Source organism: Lepidochelys kempii, chromosome 1 (genome assembly GCF_965140285.1).
Source record: "Lepidochelys kempii isolate rLepKem1 chromosome 1, rLepKem1.hap1, whole genome shotgun sequence".
In the NCBI taxonomy this organism is placed as follows: Eukaryota; Metazoa; Chordata; order Testudines; family Cheloniidae; genus Lepidochelys; species Lepidochelys kempii.
Genome location: NC_136380.1, coordinates 57,868,305 through 57,888,409, shown reverse-complemented (window position 1 = coordinate 57,888,409; position 20,105 = coordinate 57,868,305). Strand labels below are relative to the sequence as shown.

Sequence of the window (20,105 nt, the reverse complement as noted above, 5' to 3'; positions counted from 1 at the left end):
AAAGCCAAAAGGAATGGCAACTACAGTTGTAGGTAGATCAAAAATGCATACGAATCTGGATAATTTGTGATTTTGCCCAGTCTACAGTGAGCTGATATGTAAAGAAATGCAGAAGAATACAAGTACAGAGGAGTAGTGTGTTCTCTTGTGAATTTCTGTAATCTCAATCTCCAGTTTAATCAATTGCAGCTATGAAAAGAGGAATCAACACAGTGTGGATGGATAAGAGAGCTGAAATAACACCGCAATAATATAAACATTCATTTGAATAAAATTCAAGCATTCACATCAATCATATTCAGATCTCTTTTCCTTGTTTTTTGTTGCAAAGCAAGTTTGCATAAAGGGAAAATATTGCATATACTCTCATTCAGGTATATTATCACCAGAGGGTTTGCAAAGCCATCTTTGAAGGCTCTGTATGGATCTGGGAGTAGAAGCATTCATGGGACTAGAAAGACCCATTGAACAGCATGAACAACAAATTCTTCTTTGACGGCTCATAGAGGCTGAAGTATGTTTGCATAAACTTTTCACTGAATAACGAGTAAACTTGTGAAAATCAGATCATGGATAATTTACCAACAGAAACAAGGGTTCAATTAATTGAATTATTCACTGCAAACAACTGCATCAGATCTTGATCATCATACTTAACATTGATATCTCCCGATATACATTGTTACAATCTTTGTCCTCCCAACCCTCTCCTCATTCGTCCTTCCTAACTTTATGCGATCTAATTTGGATTTTAAGATCCTTGAAATAGGAGCCTCATTTTATTTATCTGCAAAATACCATACACAGCCATCATACTGTATAAATAAGAATGCTGCTGATAAACATGCAAACTGGATTACATGCTCTGGCAAGCCTATTTAGTAGTTGATGCACAGACCTATCAACTGAAAATTTTGCTGCCAAGGACTAGAAAACGTACAGCATAAAGTGTTACACATTGCTACAGCAGGCTGCCTATGTCTGAACATTCAAAGGTTAAACAAACAAGGGTGCAAACAATAATTAATGGAAAAGCCTTAACACTTCCAATTAAAAACAATGATGATTCTTTCTGGTTAACACCTTTACTACTTGGTAAATATTTAGCTAGCTCTATTATTAAAAATCGATTACCAGAGCAATTTTTAGAGGCATCCATTACAGTCCATTCCACTGGACAAGGCACAGGACTGGAAGCATCGTTCTATTTCTAGGTCTTCAACTGACTTGCTATGAGATGTTGGCCAAGTCATTTAATCTCTGTGCCTCTTTTCTCACCTGTAAAATGGGTGAACAGTATCATCCACTTTTTCAAAGTGCTTTAAGATTATCATTAGCAGGTAAAAAGTGCACTCTTTCTACATATTGACAGATTCACAAACAGTAAATGCAATGTTCTCCATTACTTCATATGGTTCTCAAGTGACTCTCAATGTGTTATTTTATAAGAGGAGGAAAGCCATATGTACAATAGGACAGAAAATTCACATTACATTTAAAATAACGGGAAATCAGCAACTTCCTAAGATGTAAGAGTAAGCTCTTAAATTTTTTTGGATAATTTAACAACTGATTTAAACACTTACGTTTATCAAAACATTTTAAAAGTAGAATTTACAATTTTGAAGACTGTCTTCTCTGTGCTTTCAAACAGGACCTGGATTCTCTGTCTTACTCTACATCAGACTCAGGATAGCAGCTTCCTGTATGTTAAGTATTCTTTAATAAATTAAAAACACATTTTTTAGTTATTTGTTCTTTGAAGTTAGATACAGTGGTTATAATTTCTTTAAATACTTCTCCCTTCCCCAAAAAATACCAGCAAGTTTAATTCCATATCAAGTGCTTTCATTTCATCTTCCTATTCTTTCACATGGCACAAAGGACCATGGAGACATTACTAAAGGAGAAGCATCAAGAATGGAAATTCAACCCCCCCCCAATAAATTCCTTTCTAATTTCAAGAGTGGACAGATTTGATTGCAGAAGCATCATGATGTGTCTCAGCTGATATATGGCACAAAGACAGTCATGCCCCAAAAGAATGTTCCACAAGTGGCTAATATTGCAAGTTTCAGGGGAAGAGCATTAACCCTCTCCATTCTCACCCCAATCCCCAAATATTCCTAATCTTATACTATACTATTGAAGAGGCATCATGCTCTAGATATGAGCTAGGCCTTATGGCATCATCTGTTGTGTCAATTTCAGCACTGGGAGATCAAAGCATGGTAAAGGAAACGCTGGGCCTTTGAGGCCAAGGAGAAGTCTTTAAACAAATACAGAAAATTATGAAGTGAAAGAAAGGCTCAGAGAAAGTCAGCTGTATTTGAAAAGTTCAGAATAAAAGAACCTCAAATATTTAAAGGCATCACAGCATTCACTCATCATATAAATGCGTTAGTCCATGGACAGCCAAAAAAAAAAAATCTTACTAAAAGTTTTTAACACACACACACACACACCAGGATATACAAAAAGGTTTTCTTTGCAAAAAATATGAAAAGGTGCATACTGCACACATGACAAGCATACTGCATACATGACAAGGAAAGCGTCACCTGATCTTTTATAGTTATCGGAATCACGTTTTGGAACAGCACGTTAACCATTATTCATTTTATTACTGGTTCCAGAAAAAAACATTTAAATAAAATATTCCATAAAGAATCTGATTTACAGTTTAGATGTAAAGCTTCATCGTAATATCCAACATACCATCCCTGCCATTGTATACATCACAATTAAACAATCTGTACCTACTCTGCCACCAGAGTAACACAGCATGATGGTTTTCATAAATACATCCGGTGTTTAGGTTTGCTTTTTTACAACAAAATAATGTTTTGACTGTTACTAAAAAGTATTCTGTCACACTTAAAGCAAATGAAAAGCTATGAGATTTATCTAAACTCAAGAGGAATATTAGCTGTTTAACAACTAGAAATGGGTAGGTTACAAGTTTCAAAAGAAAAAACAAAATCTAGCTGCCAATCGTATCATTAGTCATTGTGCAAAACAAGGACATAGCAATCCAAACAGACTATTAGCACAGTGCTCTCTTTTTACAAGGTACATAACTTCTGAGTGGGAAGGAACAGGAAAAATAATGAGACAACTATCTATCCCTGTAGCTTTATGGAAACATACTGTCACGCATATGAATTATTCCCTTTATAAAGCTCAAATTGAAACCAAAAGTTCATTTAATACTGTGGCAATTATACCCTTTAGTTTCCATTTACATCAAATACAAATCAGAAAACTGCCCCAAAACACTGATTTTCACATCACAAAACAGTTGTCAAAATCTACCATTTGTAACACAATTCTCTGGTGTTGCAGTTAACACTTTGGTTCTTCAGACAACAGTCACAAGTACTTTACTAAAAAATACAGATGTGTTTCCTACAGGTAAACGTGAAGCTTTATTTAAGATGGCAAAGGCTTTATAACAGTGTAGGGGTGCAAGTTTTCAGTATGAAGACGTTCAGAAGATTTGCTGCTCAAAGAGTATTTTTTCAAACCCTGTTGGAGGAGTGTGATAAAATTCACTGAACTGACAATCCAAGATGGCACTGTCATCTACTGTAGGACAGAAGCAAAGAGAAAAATAATTAGAGGAGAACAGCATTTATTTTGACTATACATGACACCAAATTAGATTATATACATCAATACATTGTGTGTCCACAATAACTGAAACACAAAGGATATTCACCAATATATCAGTAACATCCATGCAGTAAAGACAAATAAGATCTTCTTGGTTAATCTGTAGAAAACATCCTAGAATACAATCAAGCAGGCCAAATCATGTTTACTTCCTACAGAATACTTAGATTTGCAAAAGACTTCGCTGAAATCAGTGAAAGTTTTGCTATGAATTTTACTGAGAGTGCTAATAAGCCTTAAAGCAACTCTCCTCAACTTCTAGGGCCCTCATTTTCCCCTCCACTACTTTGGAAGTCCACAGGCCAAACGTGGTAATGGTGAGACATGAAAGAGGATGCATCTCTATGACATGCTTCCCATTCCCCTGCTTGGTGTCAAGCCATCTGCTGAGGTTAGGACATCAGAACCCTGCTTGACTGTTATTTTTAGACACCTGGATTTTAAAAATAAACCATTCAAAACAATAATATTGCCACGAGACTTTCTGCCTGATTCTAGGTGGAGTATTAGAGGATTAAAATGGAAATTCTGACAGATCATTAACTGCAGCAATACTTCACAGGCAGCTTTAGAGAAGTATACTTCATAGTGTAGCACTGCTCATCAGAAAAATCAGATCCATTTAGTTAATGAGTCTTTAAAAGAAACATTCCTCTAAGCCACACCTCATGTGACAGCAGTATATCAATTCCAATTCCTCCTACCCTCCCCCCCCCCCCCAAAAAAAAAGAAGAAAAAAGAAAAAAGAACGAACGAACAACAAAACCAAATATAATATTTTGGTCAAGCATTTAGATATCCTGGAGCCAAGATATTTGGCTTTTCCCACAGCAGCCTTAACTGAGCTCACAAGTACTATCTTGTGTTATGTGTGTGTTGACTTTACACTTTAATATTTGTGCAGATGTGCCTGGGGTTCAGCTGCTGAAGGAAGCAACTTTGAATTTGACTTGTGTTATAAGTTCCCATACATGACATCATTTAACTTCTGTACTGAGTTTATTTTAAAAATCTCTACGATTCTGGACTGAAACATCGATAAATTAAATGGTTGAGAGCAATTTCTCCTTTCAGATGCCTATGAATACATAGCATTAAATTAAGGGTTTTATTACTTGTAATTTGTAACATGGAGGTGTCACCTGAATGTAATTTGCAAATCATCAGGTGTTATAGCAATAAACTAATCCATTGTGAAGCATGGAAATTCTTGGGAATTTATGTCAGCTCTTGAAAGATGATGACAGGCGAGGGAGTCTGGCAATAAAAAGTCACCTCACACCAAAGCCTAAAACTTCAGTGGTGTGGGATTAGGCATGGAGAAAGGAGGAGGAAGTTTAAAAAAAAAAAGGTACAGACCAGGGTGCCCAAGTCCCTGCTGCAGCAAGTAGACTGTTTATGAAAGCTACCTACTCCCGAAGTCTAAATTCTCTCTACTGTAACTCCATTTCCAAAGCAATGGGAAGATGACATGTTAGCTACCTAACAAAAGTCTGTTCTCCCATTCTAACCAATGTGGTGTCTGGCAGCCAGAATCCCAATAACACAATATTCACAGGACTAAAACTAATAGGTGGTTTGAGAGAATATTGCTATTAAGATTGACCACACTGAAAGTTTGAGAACCCAACTTACCATATACTACAGGATAGACAGTCCCTCTGATTCCTGAAGCTGGACAATGCATATTCTTTCCATTTAAATATACATTTAATTCTACATGGTCATATGTAATACCCTATAAGGCAAAATAGGAAATGTTAACATAAGATCATCAAGTTGATATACGTGAGAATGCTTACAACTATTTCTTTTTTACAGCTAATCTAGCTGGACACAATGGGCAGTTTCTAATACGACGGCATAAACCACAGTCTCCTAAAAGAACGCACTAGACCATTTTTCTGGACGCTTAAAAAGTCAATAATTAAGAATATTTAATTATATTTGAACTCGCAAGCACCAAAAGTGCTTGCAGGCTTATCCAATCAGGGGACAGCAGCAATAACAATCGACTTATTTGACGAACAGAAGCTAACCAACTTAGCTCAAACTGTGAATCTACAGAGCTCAGGCAGTTAGCAAAGTAATGCATTTGTTACTTATTATCCTTCAAGTGTTTTAACTTCAGCTTTGCAGACTAAATAGTTTGAGTGAGCCTTTAAAGAGACTGCAACACAGCAAGATTCTCTCCCAAGCAAGCCACCTAAGCAGGGGATTTTTTTTTAAACTTCAGATACCTGGCAATAATCTATGTATATGAAACTCACAAACATCAGCAATTAATAAAAGATATTGAAAAAGTTGGTATTAGAAACAATGTTAATCTTATCACTTCCGTGTATATAAAATAAATTCTAATAATGTTAAAAAAGTAGTAATACAGTAGACCCCTTTAAATATACAGGGTAATTTTAAATATATTTTAGAAGTGTTGAGGCATGAGAGGGAGCATGAGCCATATAGATTCCCAAGTCCCTCTCATTCATCTTTCCAACATTTTTTTCTCCCTATCCCCAGTCTAATTTCCTCTCTCTTTTCTAAATTGAATCCCAGCTTGACTAAAAATACAACCCCTTTATCCCAATACCTTTGCTACAAATCTTCTTCCAAGGCTGCAAGGGCCACTCCCTCTGCCTGCTAACCAAGCATAGACCAACAAAGAGCTCTTGTGCTCCCTGGGTACAATCTCATCTCAATCTCCAGTGCATTCTGGGACATCTTTGAGCAGGGAGCCCAGCCACAAAGAGCTTGGAATCTCTACGGGTGACGGCCCCGTCAGGTTTATAGGCAAATTCATCAACCCTAGTAGCAGTGGGTAGCAATGAAGCACTATTGTGATGGGGTATATAAAACCCATTCTGTCACAGTCACTAAGGGGTAAAGGGACAGAATAGCTACCTCCCCAGGTGTGGTTAATTGACCTGCCACACTTGAAATAAGCAATCCAGGCACAGGACTACTTTGCATCAGCAGTAAACTGGCATGAAGCCACCAAAGGAGCAGGACTAGAAACCTCTTGAGGACTGGAGTGAGACTGCAGGGGAAAACCCACCAGACTAAATGGATATCCTTCCTCCTGCACACCATGAGGTAGCAGGAAGACTGGACTCTCTAAGGGCCTGCTGCCACGCCTAGGAGGAAGACAGCATAAGGATCCGAGGATAGTGGGAGCTGAACTGAAAGGCTAGAAGAGCAAACACTTAAAGGGCCAGTGTACTTCTGATGAACAAGAGGGCAGGCAAGAGGGTATGAGCCCCTTCATGTCTATCTTACTTCTCCAGAAAAGGTGGTGGTGGGGGGGATCTATGAAAGGGAGAGAGAGTTGGGGAGAAGAAAAGTAAGGAATATTTGACCCTGAACAGCACTTTCCTCTACCCATTACTCCCCAAAAAGTATTGGAACCAAATTCTATTCCAACTATGCCCCTGCTAATGATGTGGATTAGAAAAGACAGTGAGGAAGGAACATGCCTAACTTAGGGAGAATTACTGGCACAAGACCTCATGATAAATACATAACTATGTTTTACTAAATGATTACAATTCTGAAGGGTTGCATTGTTCTATAATGATTTTTAGTATGAAATATTAGAAGTACTCATTTAATAAGCCTAAATTTTTTACAACTCAATATCTACTGAATATTACCTTCTGATGCACTGTAAGCATATTAATTTAATAGGTTTAATCCTTTTATCAGATATTCACTTTTCAGGGCTTCAATAAAATTCTGTGTTTAATTTTCTTGTTTGCATGGAAAGCTAGCCTTTCACAAGGATTCACTGTATTCCCTTTAGCCTTGCAACAGTGCTGACAGCAAAAGCTGCTTTGGAAAATCCCAGAAACATCTATTGTTGAGCTATTTAGACACAGCAACAAATTTACATTAACAAGAACTAAGGAAACTCACCACAATGTCACCCTCCTGTGGAAGGCTGTTTGCCGGCAGCCTGTTCTTCTCCTCGTTGTTGTGGTAGAGAGCTCCATCATTCCTCATCACTAAACTATGCACATCTCGACCAAGTGGAATTTGATTCAAATTTGCTTTCTGGGTTGCAACTCCAATACCCCAAACCCCTGAAAATATGACGACGATATTCTGTGAACACTTATTTGTTTCTTTTGAAATCTCACACTGAGAGTAAGAAATATATTCCAGGTGTGTGCCACAATGACAGCAATATCATGAGTGAATTTTAATTTGAAAAGCATTAGCAATTACATTCACTAGGTTGAGACAGACTTAAAAATATCCTTCCAAAACATGCTGTATCTCAGCGTTTTTCTTTTGAGCCATCAAAATAAAAGTTATGGAGTAAAAGTCTTAGCCCTCACTCTGACCCAGTTATCACCTAAAATGATTAGAGCAGCAGTTCTCACTGGGGGAGGATTCCTGGGGCAAAGGAACGGCAGAAGATAACCAAAAGGAACGGCAGAAGATAACGGCAGAAGATAACTGTGTCTCTGAGGACACAGTTGCAAGCCTCGGCATAGGGGGAATGCCGGGGTCATGGCCACAGCATATATACACCAGTGATTTCAGACAATGCAGCAGCTCATACGGCAGCCTGGGGCTGTCTAAATTATGCTGGGGATGCTTCAGTCCCAGAACCAGCCCAGAACTGGGAGGACACAAAGGTGGCTTAAAACCACATTTAAGCCCCGCACTCCCAAGCTGTGAGTTCTCTGCTGCATTTCTAAGCACAGAATCATTCCCACAAGAAGCTAAAGGAGAAGAATCTGGATCCATTCTAAAATAGCAAATAAATGTAGACAGACAGCAAATATTATTGGACAAAAAGTACAAGAGCTATGTACACAGTATTTTACATGCTCATAATGCAATATAAATAAAAAAGAATTTAGCAGAAAGTAGCTCTAAATTAGGTTTATTGAAAAAACATATATACAAGAGTTTTCAAACATGGTAGTGTTTTAATACTGCAACTCTAGTCATTTCAATTACTATAGTTTTTAATAAATCAAAGCAGCAAAATAGAAAAATGACAAATCTTTCTTACAAGATGACAGTTTAGTGTCTTACAAAAGTTTGATATTTGTTAAGTGTGTTATTTCTCATGGTAGTAGTCCAAAGATGAAGTGCACTTAATTACCAAAGGTGCAGATGCGTTGCCTGCTTGTAGTCAAATCTCAAATCCCAATCTAAAGTAGAAAATAATTTTGCTAACTAACCTGTGGATTGGATTTTAAACTCAAAATAGCTCTTGTTCTGATGCAAAGGTGCATTGGCTAAGCAACCCCCCGTGCCACATATTCTTCTGCCATTTTTGACAATGACGACATCTGTTCCTGCATATACAAATAAAATACACAAACTTCAAAAAACATTGTTTTTTTTTAAAGTTTGGAGACATCCACTAAAACCCCTAAACAACAAGAACTATTTTCTCTTTCAACCCAAGTAAGAGCTCCATTAGTCTATCAGAATTAGGTTGTGCAGTGCTTTCAGGTAAAGAAAGGATGTGTTTATAGGCTAGTTCATCTTTCAGCTAGAGTTCATCTATTTAAAATCTATATTCTTTAATTTCTCCTCTCAGGCTTTAAGGCAGCATGTTGATTACAACATTTCTTCAAATATCCCAGCAGCATAGCTTACAATCATTTAATTAGAAAGACACTCACTAAGAGAAAGGGGATGCAGGGCTCATGCCTTTCTCTAAATCACCTCCTTTTCTTGGTCTAGAACTGAAGGATAGGCACATTCTGCAGAAGGCTTTTCATGAGTTGTGGTCACCAAGAATTAATCAATAAGTAAGATTCCTTTTAAGGGTTTGATTGCGAGCTTCCTTTAAAAAGGTACCTGCCAGCACACAGATCAGAACATTGAGCTCTGCTAAATACTACACTCTCCCGTGGAAGATTTTTGCTCAAAAGCTCTAATAAGCATTTGTCAGTATAGGCACAGATAAGACAAAGTCCTCAAAAGCCAGTCCAATAATTTCTGAGGATGCCTGGATGTTTTCTAGCCAAGATGATTTTTTAAATATTTGTTTGGCAAGGAGTAGGCCTTTCTTAATTGGTTTGTTGCAATGCCCTTTACGCAGAACTACAGTGGAAGACCACTCCACCCTTGTCTTAGCACAAAAGATGTACCACTTTAACTATACTAAAATAGTTAATGCAGCAAACATACCCTTGCATGGACACAGTTATAACAGTAACTTAGGGCATGGCTACACTTGCAGATGTAGAGCCCCTTGAGTTAAACCAGTCTTTGTAGGGCGCAGTAGGGAAAGCGCTGCAGTCTGTCCACACTGACAGCTTCAAGCACACTGACGTGGCCACATTTGCAGCACTTGTAGTGGCATTGGGAGTGGTGCATTATGGGCAGCTATCCCAGCATGCAAGTGGCTGCAACGTGCTTTTCAAATGGGGGTGGGGTGGGGTGTGAGAAGGGAGTGTGTTATGTGTATGTGGGGGGAGAGAGAGTGGGTTTTTGGGGGGCTGAGAGCATGTCAGCATGTTGTCTTGTAAATTCAGAGAGCAGTAGACCCCCCCACCCGCCTCTCTCTCTCTCTCTCTCCCACAGACAGCATTCCACAGTAATGGTTACTTTGTCTCGGAGGAGATAAGCAGCCGGCTGTCAGAAATGGAGTTTTCAAGGGCATTTCCGCATACCTACAGCCGATTCCAAACACTGACAAGAGTGGCCACTTGACTTAAGGGGATTATGGGACATTTCCAGAGGCTGATCAGAGCGCAGTAAAGCAACACCTCGTTCACATTGGCACCATGGCGCTCCAGCGGGGGCGCAGCTAACGTTATTCCACTCGCTGTAGCCGCGGAGTCAGAGCGCTCTATGTGCCTTGCCAGTGTGGACGGGTAGCGAGCTAGTGCACCCGGGGCTCCTTTATTGCGCTGTAACTCGCAAGTGTAGCCAAGCCCTTATACCGGTATAGTTTATTCCCATATGGGAAAGGTAATAAGTTACATAGGTTTAAGGTACCTTTAACAATGTCAGTTAAAAAAAAAAATCACTTCCCAACCAACATAATCATACTGGTAGACCAGCAATTTATAGTCCCGGCTTTAGAACTAAAACTAGAGCAGAATACTGCTGCCTGGTTATTTAGCAACATTTTCATGCTGGGATCATATTACACCAGTACTTCAGAGACGATGAAATTGCAATTAGTTTCCAAATGAAATGCAATGTGTTATTTTTGACATATCCTCTGTGTGCCTTAGAGATCACTTATTTTTGTGCCATAACCTCACAATTATATAACTAAGATCACTTTGGACCATAAGCTCTTTGGTGAGGGACGGTCATTTGTCAAATATTTGTATAGTGCCTAGCATAATTGGGCCCAACCTGGCTGTGGCCTTTAGAGGCTGCTGCAATATAAATGTAAAATAATAATAAATACTCAGGCTGACTGTGCCCAGACAGGGCAGTCTCCGTGAAAGCAAATCAACGGTGGAATCTGCTGCCTTGTTGATCCGACAGCCCCTGCGTTTGGTGACCTTTGTGAAAGACTGCAACACCTAACGATTCAGCCAGGCTTCTTCCGTAATGGGGTCACCTGAGCGGGGACAGCCCTCGGGGCTTGGGGGGATTCTTCTAAATATCGCTTTCTAGCCCTCTTAACCATCACTTTGTGACATCGGTTTTTAAAACGTTGCCACGTACACAGAACTAAAGACATCCCGCAGGCACAACAGACTACCCTAGAAGATATGAAGAGGCAAAGCACGGGCACCTTGCCGCTTCTTTGCCGGGCAAGCGCCACACCCCTACCATTAATAACAACCACGGAGCTCAGGGGCGCCAGAAACCCTTACTATTCACCCCCAGCTCGCACCCCCACGCCACCGGGGCGAAAGGGACCTGCGGCGGGGGTCCCGGGGCGGGGCGCGCCCCCTTACCCATGTGCTGCGTGTCCAGCTGCACGGCGGGCATCTCCTTCAGCGGGATGTGCCCGGCGCCGCCGTCCCCGCACCAGCGCAGGCAGCAGAACACCGAGGCCGCCATCGCGTTCCCTGGGGCTGCGCTGGGCTGGGCTGGGCCAGGCCAAGGCGGCTCGCGCGCGCGCGCGGCGAGGAGGAGGAGGAGGCGGCGGCGGGCCGGCCGGCCAGAGAGCGGAGCGCACGGGGCGCAGGGAGGGCGACGCCGCGCCCCCTGCAGGCTGGGAGGACTCGGCGCGCGCGCGCGGAGCCCGGCCGGCGACGGAGGGAGCGCTGGAGCTTGGGCGGGGCCCTGTCAGGCTCCAGCCCGGCCACAGGCAGGGAGGGGGAGGGGGAGGGGGAGGGGGAGATCGTGCATCCTCCCCGCCGCCTCACCCGGGGGACCCACCCTGGGAGGAGCCAACCCTGGGGAGCTCAGAGCCCGAGCCACTGCCCAGCTGGGCGCATGCTCAGTGCCGGCTCGACAGGCTCGCAACTCCCCTCGCCTGACCCCGGGGGGGTTTGGCCCCCAGATCCCAGCTGCGGGGCTGAAGCCACCTCACTGTAGCAGCTGGGAGGGAGCCTGAAGCGGGGTTGGCTTGGCCAGGGGCGGCCGGTTTGTATACGTTTTGGTGGAGCCCAGCGGGTCCAAGTCTTACCCCTGCCCCCCCAGGCTCTGGGAGGGAGTTTGGGTGCAGGCTCTGGGCTGGGGGTTAGGGTGCAGGAGGGAGCTTGGGCTCTGGGCAGGGAGTTGGGGTGTGGGAGAGGGTGAGGCGCTTCCCTTGGGCAGCTCTTGGAAGTGAGCGGCACACCCCTCTGGCAGCGGCTCATAGGCGGGGGGAGGGGCCGGGAGGTCTCCTCATACTGTTGCCCACAGGTACTGCCCCCCAGCTCCCATTGGCTGCCATTCCTGGCCAATGGGAGCTGCGGAGTCGGTCTTGGGGCGGGGGCAGTGTACAGAGACAACCCTGCCACACACCCCCCGCCCCGGGGCTGCAGGGATGTGCCAGCTGCTTCCGGGATTGGGGCGGAGTGAGGGCAGGCAGGAAGCCGCCTCAGCCCCGTTGCACTGCCGGTGGTGGCAGCCGGGGGCTCTGGAGTGCTTTTAAATTATCTGGGGGTGGCTGGGAGACACTCCGGGGGAGGCGTGCAGGGATGGCAGGCGGGGTCAGGGGAGAGACCCAGCCACGAACAGGGGTGGAGCCAGGCCCCCGGCGCCCAGAATATTCCTGGAGCATGGTCACCGTGGGCCCATATAACTCCCCGCCCCTGGGCTTGGATGATGTTTTCTATATGCTCAGTCCCAAGCCGGCTCAGTCCTTCACAGAAGCAAGCATTTGACGCAGTGGTGTGGGGTGCTGAGCACTCTCACCACCCCTGGGCGCTCTGGGTACAGGACCCCTTGCAGGATCTTCTCAATGACACTACAGAGTTGTAGGGTAACATTCGTTCTACCACATAGCTGGTACTGAGGGCCTGGCCTGCATTCTATCAAATAGGTCAGTTGCACCTCAGGATTTCTGCAAAGGATGCGTAATTTTATGACTAATAATAAGAACTGTAGTGGTACATTAGGGTTGCAGATTTTCTAACTGCTGAAAACCGAACATCCTTGCCCCGCCTCTTCCCCAAGGCCCCGCCCTCTGCTCACTCCTCTCTCCCCCGCGCTAATTCCCCCCTCTCCAGGGACGCACCTGCTGCAGGCAGAGCCACGCTCAGAGGAGCTGATGCGGAGCCTGCCCAATCGGGGTGGAGGGAGGGGGTCGGTCCCCATAGTGAGGGGTTGGGGCACAGTGGGACACGGCAGGGGTCAGTCCCTAGAGCAAGGCACCAGGAAAGGGAGGGACCAGTCCACCGAGCGAGGGTCTGGGCTGGGGCAGTCGGGGGGCAGGGCAAAAGGGGGGACGGACAAGATCCTCCACCTCCCCAGTGGGAGCACCTACCTCTTGGAGCCTGGTCCGGAAGCATAGGCGCCGATTCCATGGATGCTCTGGGGCTGGAGCACCCATGGGGAAAAATTAGTGGGTGCTCTGCACCTCCCAGCGCTTGCTGCTGCCAAACAGTTGTAGCAAACTCCAGGAAAGATTTCAGAGGAACAGCCGTGTTAGTCTGTATTCGCAAAAAGAAAAGGAGTACTTGTGGCACCTTAGAGACTAACCAATTTATTTGAGCATGAGCTTTCGTGAGCTACAGCTCACTTCATCAGATGTTTACCGTGGAAACTGCAGCAGACTTTATATACACACAGAAATCATGAAACAATACCTCCTCCCACCCCACTGTCCTGCTGGTAATAGCTTATCTAAAGTGATCAACAGGTGGGCCATTTCCAGCACAAATCCAGGTTTTCTCACCCTCCACCCCCCCACACAAATTCACTCTCCTGCTGGTGCTAGCCCATCCAAAGTGACAACTCTTTACATAATCAAGTCGGGCTATTTCCTGCATAGATCAAGGTTTTCTCACATCCCCCCCACCCCCATACACACACAAACTCACTCTCCTGCTGGTAATAGCTCATCTAAACTGACCATTCTCCAGGTTTAAATCCAAGTTAAACCAGAACATCTGGGGGGGGGGGGTAGGAAAAAGCAAGAGGAAACAGGAAAGAGTGGGTTGGAGCGGGAACGTGGCGCGCTTAGGGGAGAAGGCAGGGCCAGGGCGGGGATTTGCGGAAGGAGTTTGAATAGGGGCAGGGAGGGGGTGGGGGCAGAGGGGGGTCGAGCACCCACTGGCGCCAGTAGACGTCAGCACTTATGTCCGGAAGCCAGCCACTGCTCTCTGTCAGGCATCAGCAGCTGAGCAGAGAGCAGCTCCATGTGGGTCCAGCCGCAGCTGCTGCTCTTCTCGCCCCTTTGTGGTAGAGGCCAGTTACTGCGGCCAACCCTGACAACCCTATGATACATGTTAAAATGGGCTAATAAAATCTCATGCTTCAGAGCAGCAGAGGTCAGGAAGAAATGTCTCTGCAAATGTATAGAATTGCACCACTGGCCGATGAGATATTTTTCACCCTTCAGAGGAATTGGCCTCTGCTGTCGGATCTAGTATGGCAATGTCTAGGTAATATCCTATGTACTTTTGCTGATCAGGAACACCAGCAGTAGTTAAAAACTTCAGGAATCTTAAGTTGCCCACAATGCCCCATCTGTTTGCTTCTCACGCAACCCTCTCCTTGTCTTTCTCTACTGTGACGTTTTCACATGAACTGATCTCCCACTTCCAAGTCACTATGTGCGTATTCAGATCTCTTATGACTCACTTCTGCAATGACCAAAAGAAGTGACTCAAGAATCATCATTACTTAAACAAAAATATAAACTTTGAATTGAATCCTCTAGAAATATACATAACCACATAATCTTATTAGCATAACCCTTTTCCTACCTCACCAATTCTTTCCCTACTTCTTGTTACCTTTTTTGCCATCATGCCACATCTAAAATTAGATTGTAATTTCTTTGAGGCTGAGCCATTGTCTTTCTCTTTGTCCTGTAATCTGCATTCTACATGCTTGGACACTATAAATATTTTTTGCATTCTAAGTGGCTAGGTTGTCATGAAATTAAAGACATTGTAAGAAATATTCCTTTCAGAAATTATTTTTCTTTTTGAGAGGACATAAAAATTTGAAACCATCTGAATAATCTATCATAAATGTACCCGTTTCCCTAACAATTGAAGAATAATGCCTAAGTTTCTTGTTCACTTGTTGTAACACTGCACTCCTCAAGTCAAACATAATCACTGTGAATGACTACTTAAAGCCGCCCGCCACCCCCACAAGTCTAACAACTTAATGACACATGCCAGGAACTTGATCGCTGATAGGACAACAATGTACAGCATGTGTTTCACATTTTAAAATCATGTTCAGTATCCTCTCTACTATTTTTAATATATATATTTTTGTCAGATGGTAGACATCATGTCAATTAACTTTTCACAACATTGTACTGGGCGATGTGAAAATGGAATCCTATTTGGAAATTCATTGGTCAGTTATTCACTGCTCAGAGTAATCAGAACCACATTTCTCTTCTTTTTTGATCAGAAAAGTAAAAAAAAACCAGACTCCTCCAAACAGAAAGTGTTCTAGGATCTAGTCAGGCAGTGGGCATGTTTTCAATCTGCTGGGGCCTTACATCTATTTCTGTGTTCCCTGTGAGTTTGCATTTTTCTACTGGTTTCTCTCTTTCCCCACATTAGCTGTTTAGGCCCATCTACACTACAGAGAGTTGCTGGGGAATCGAGTTACAAAATAGTAGCACAAAACATTGTTAAAAAATGGATCAGTCTTGTACTGTAGATCGAACAGGATCGAACCATGTTTTAGTCAATGTCCTCAATCTGGCCAAAGGTGGTGACTAGACCAGCATTTTCAGAGTAGAGTGTTCTGTTCTCTGTTGTGTACCCTAGCATATGAATACTGAGGGGTTGATTTAGTTGGGCCCCAAGTGTGGGCCTCTAGTGACAGAAAGCCATTCTAGGGGCAGGGGGGCAGGTGGGAGGTCACAGCAGAGTGATGTGTACAACTGCTCCACCAAGGGGCTGGAGCCAACTGTCTTCATGAGATATACATCCAGCTTCATGATGGTCATAGGTAGATCAACCACACAGCTGTACATATTTCACTACAGTGGAAACAGTATAATGCAGGGCACTCAGTCTAAAATGGCAGATGACTATAACATTAAGAAGACATAGGGCCAGATTCTATGCTGCACTTCCCGTATTTTGAGCCGCTATCGGGGCCAATGCGGCCTCCTGACATAAGTTAGAGTAGCTCTTCGATAGCTCAGATTAACTGGCGTTTTCCAGCCACTCCCAACTGCATGCATGAAGAAGCTTGTCTCTCTTAGCAACAGAAGTTGGTCCGAATAAAGATATTATCTCACCTCCCTTCTCTCTCTGCGTGCAAGAAAGTTTAGAGCTGTGCACCACCCTGTGCTACAGCTGCTTGGCGATATTTGCCATTCCACTCCATAAGGTGATATAAAAGGACCTTAGCAGAGTACAGAACCTACGCCACATTATTTTATATAGGCAAGAATGGTTCCTTAAAATAAAGATTAAATGTTTCTTAAACCAAACAATATGGGTGCCCGATTCATTGGATTTAGTAATTTATTCCAGTTTTTGGGAATGCATCCCCCAGAGCTTATCTCCCACAGTCAATTTTAGTTCTAGGAACTTTGGGCCTCAGTCTCTTCTTGCATCATTTTTTCACTGCTTAACTCTGTTGACTTTAGTGGGGTTTCTCTTGATTTACACAAGTCTAACTGAAAAAAGAATCAGGACTGCTCAAATTAATAGACAGTATAGATAGCTGCATGTAGCTTGTGAAATGGAATTGTCTATTATACCTGTTTCTTTATTCAGAAATAGATTACCACATTTTGGGGCCAGTTCTGCTTCCATTTAAGGAAGTGGCAAAACTCCCATTCATCAGTGGTAGCTGGATTAGGTCCATTGTAGCGGGGATGACTGGGTGCGGAGGATGCAGCTTTAGTGTAATCTAAATTACAGCAGACATTTTACACTTACATCTGGTTCTATCTTAGGCTTTTTTGGAAATGTTTCAAGAGACAGACAGCCTGATCCAAAGCCCACTGAAGTCAATGGAAAGAAGACAGTTGACCTCAATGGGTTTTGGATCAGGCCCATACTTCAGTAGCGTAGCAAAAAATCTGGAGCTTTAGAACAGGCAGCACCTAGCACAGTGGGATTTTGGTCCCTGACCAGGGTTCCTAGTATGATCACAATACAAAACCAATAAATACATAAAAACAACAATATGGTTATACCAATGACCTGCAGATAGTGAAGATATTTTTAACATCCACAGCACTATCTCCAATAACAGTAAAAAGTTTTTGTAGTGAACAACTGATCTACAGTGTTTTGCAGACTGCCGGTTATTTAAAAAATTGTTTTTCTTTAAAGGCTATATTTAGCTCCAAACCACAATTTGGGGGAAATTGTGGTTTTTCATGATTTTCAGTTGATGAGTCATCTCATGGCTTTTCACCTTGAAAGCGCCTTTGACATTTTATTGCACTGCATAATGTAATGCAACTAATGTAACTCATGTGGTGCAGCACAATGTTACATATCAACTTTTTTTAAAGTGAGTATTAAAACAAACAATGTTGATAAAGGAAATACATATTGCACAAATTAGCTGATGGGTCCTGACGAGATATGCCAGCCACACCCAGCTCCTCAGTTAAAATATGAAGTGAAATGTCATCTTGCTCAAAACTGTGTCTAAAACAACTATATTTTAAGAGCAGCTTTAATATATCTCAAAATAGTTATATTTTAAGGCAGTGAGTCCCCTGATCCTAGGGGAATGATGTCCCTAGCCTCTGTTTGTCAGAGGGTGGAGATGGATGGGAGGAGAGAGATCACTTGATCATTACCTGTTAGGTTCACTCCCTCTGGGGCACCTGGCATTGGCCACTGTCAGTAGACAGGATACTGGGCTGGATGGACCTTTGGTCGGACCCAGTACGGCCATTCTTATGTTCTTATCCTAAACTTTTACAGGTTTTGCTGATATGTCCAGCATTTCTTTGCTGGACATATCAGCATAACCTATAAAAGTTTAGGATCAGGGGACTCACTGCCTTAAAATATAAATATTTTGCAAGCTAGGATTATTCTTGAATTCATAAGAAGCAAGTACTAGGAAAAGTAAATATTTATTTATTTGTGCACAGACCCCCATACTCTCATTGATAAGCAGTTACACCCACAATTAGTCCCATTGAGATTTTATGAAAACGTATTGTGTTGTGGGCACATTACAAACCTTTAAATGCCAAAAATATATGAAATAAACCTTAAAACATAGACAAAAAAACCTTTCAGACCTTGAAGTGACCGCCATGCCATTTTCCCTTTTATGAGCCAGATGAAACCTTGTTATGGGGTGAGTTAAAACCCATTGAGATTGGTAGGTGTGAACTCACCCTTCAATTAACATAACTGTAAGCATAAGCCCTACCTAAGGCTATGTGTACACTGCACTTTCATTGTTAAAACTTTTGTCACTCAGGGCTGTGAAGAAAAAAAAACACACCCCTGAACGACAAAAGTTTTAATGATGAAAAGCACTGTTGTGGACACCTCTTCATCGGGGGGGAAACGCTCTCCCACCGACAAAGCTACTGCCCCTCATTGGGGTGGTTTTATTTTGTCATCAGGAGAGCTCTCTCCTGGTGACAAAGAGTGGTTACACTGCATACCTTTCAACGGTGCGACTGTAGCAGTGTAGCTGTGCCATTGTAAAGTGCACAGTGTAGACATAGCCTAAAACAAAAAGGCATGTATGAACCTGCCCAGGAGCTACTGGCTGAGTATTGTTTTGGGTAGGTGTGGAGGCCAGGGAAGAGAGATCATGCAGAAACAGAGGCCTGGTCTATATTAGGATAAAATCCACACCCCTGAGCCATACAGTTAAACCGACTTAACCCCCAGTATAGAGCGCGCTAGGTCAATGGGAGCATTCACCTGTCAGCCTAGCTACCCCCCTCAGTAAGATGGATTACCTATACCAATGGCAGAACCTGTTCTCGTCAACATAGGTAGTGTCTTCTTTGATACCAGTCATCTCTGTGTTCTTGGGGAACCAGGGAGCAGTATCCAGCCTGTCTGACTCATGAAAGACACCCCACCCCCAGCCTCTGCTTGAACCAAAACCGATCAGAGAAAAGACTTGCAGAGAGCAGTGAAGGGTGGTGGGAGACACACCTAGACCCCTCCTGACACGGGCGACAAGAACAAAGGCAACTCCCCTAGCCTCATCTGCATCAAAGATGGGGCAGGGAGGCATCTCCATGCAAATAGCATGCAGAATGGAGAACAGAGATTCCAAGGCAAGAACCACACTGAACTCTGGGACCAGAAAAGCAGGGAAGCACTGCATCAGGGGGGATCTCTGCTCCAGATGTTAATAAACCTATGCTTGCAATCACCCAGCTCAGCAGTTATCAGACTAATTCTAGTAATAAATCTTTGATATCCAAAATACTGAAGCAGCCTAATTGCATTGTGAGTTCCATGGAAGAAAACGCCACCCATAGCCACGAGTGATCAGCTCCTATTATCTAGTCCAAAGAAAACTCTTGAGTCATCAGTTTACCCATAAACAAATCTAGTGTTCTCCCTTGAACCATTGTTGTTTCTCTACAAAAACCCCTACCTATGTTCAGGGTAAGTGTTCTGATGCATGGATCCAAACTCTGCATCAGTTCCACTGGGATTTCATCTTCTCCTGACTGATCATGCTGCGGGCTCTGCTAGTCTCCAGCACTCAGGACCATGAGCTACCATCATCACCTGGGAACCCCAACCAGTTCAAGCTTCATAGAGTGGGTGAGATCCCTCTCTCTCTCTGTTTTCTTTTCTACCTCAGGTATTACCTTTAATAATGTAATTCTTATGTTGGTCTAGGCTCTCATTGTGTAGTTATCACTATTATTCAATAACTAACTTTTATGGTTAACCTGGTTG

The 20,105-nt window shown here is 43.2% G+C and overlaps 1 protein-coding gene across 2 annotated transcripts; it reads right to left on the bottom strand.

Annotated features, from left to right (window-relative positions):
* Positions 1-562: 562 nt before the first annotated feature.
* Positions 563-11,759, bottom strand: SPRYD7 (SPRY domain containing 7). 2 transcript variants are annotated; one of them, XM_073343515.1, is made up of 5 exons: positions 11,568-11,756; positions 8,871-8,987; positions 7,588-7,754; positions 5,311-5,413; positions 563-3,588 (listed from the first exon to the last, which is right to left on the bottom strand). In XM_073343515.1, the coding sequence occupies exons 1-5, from the start codon at positions 11,671-11,673 to the stop codon at positions 3,491-3,493; spliced, it is 591 nt and encodes a 196-aa protein (XP_073199616.1). In that variant the 5' UTR covers positions 11,674-11,756; the 3' UTR covers positions 563-3,490. The 2 variants fall into 2 exon arrangements, with proteins under 2 accessions (XP_073199616.1, XP_073199624.1); XM_073343523.1 differs by lacking the exon at positions 8,871-8,987 and having other exon boundaries at positions 11,568-11,759.
* Between the last annotated feature and the right edge of the window lie 8,346 nt (positions 11,760-20,105).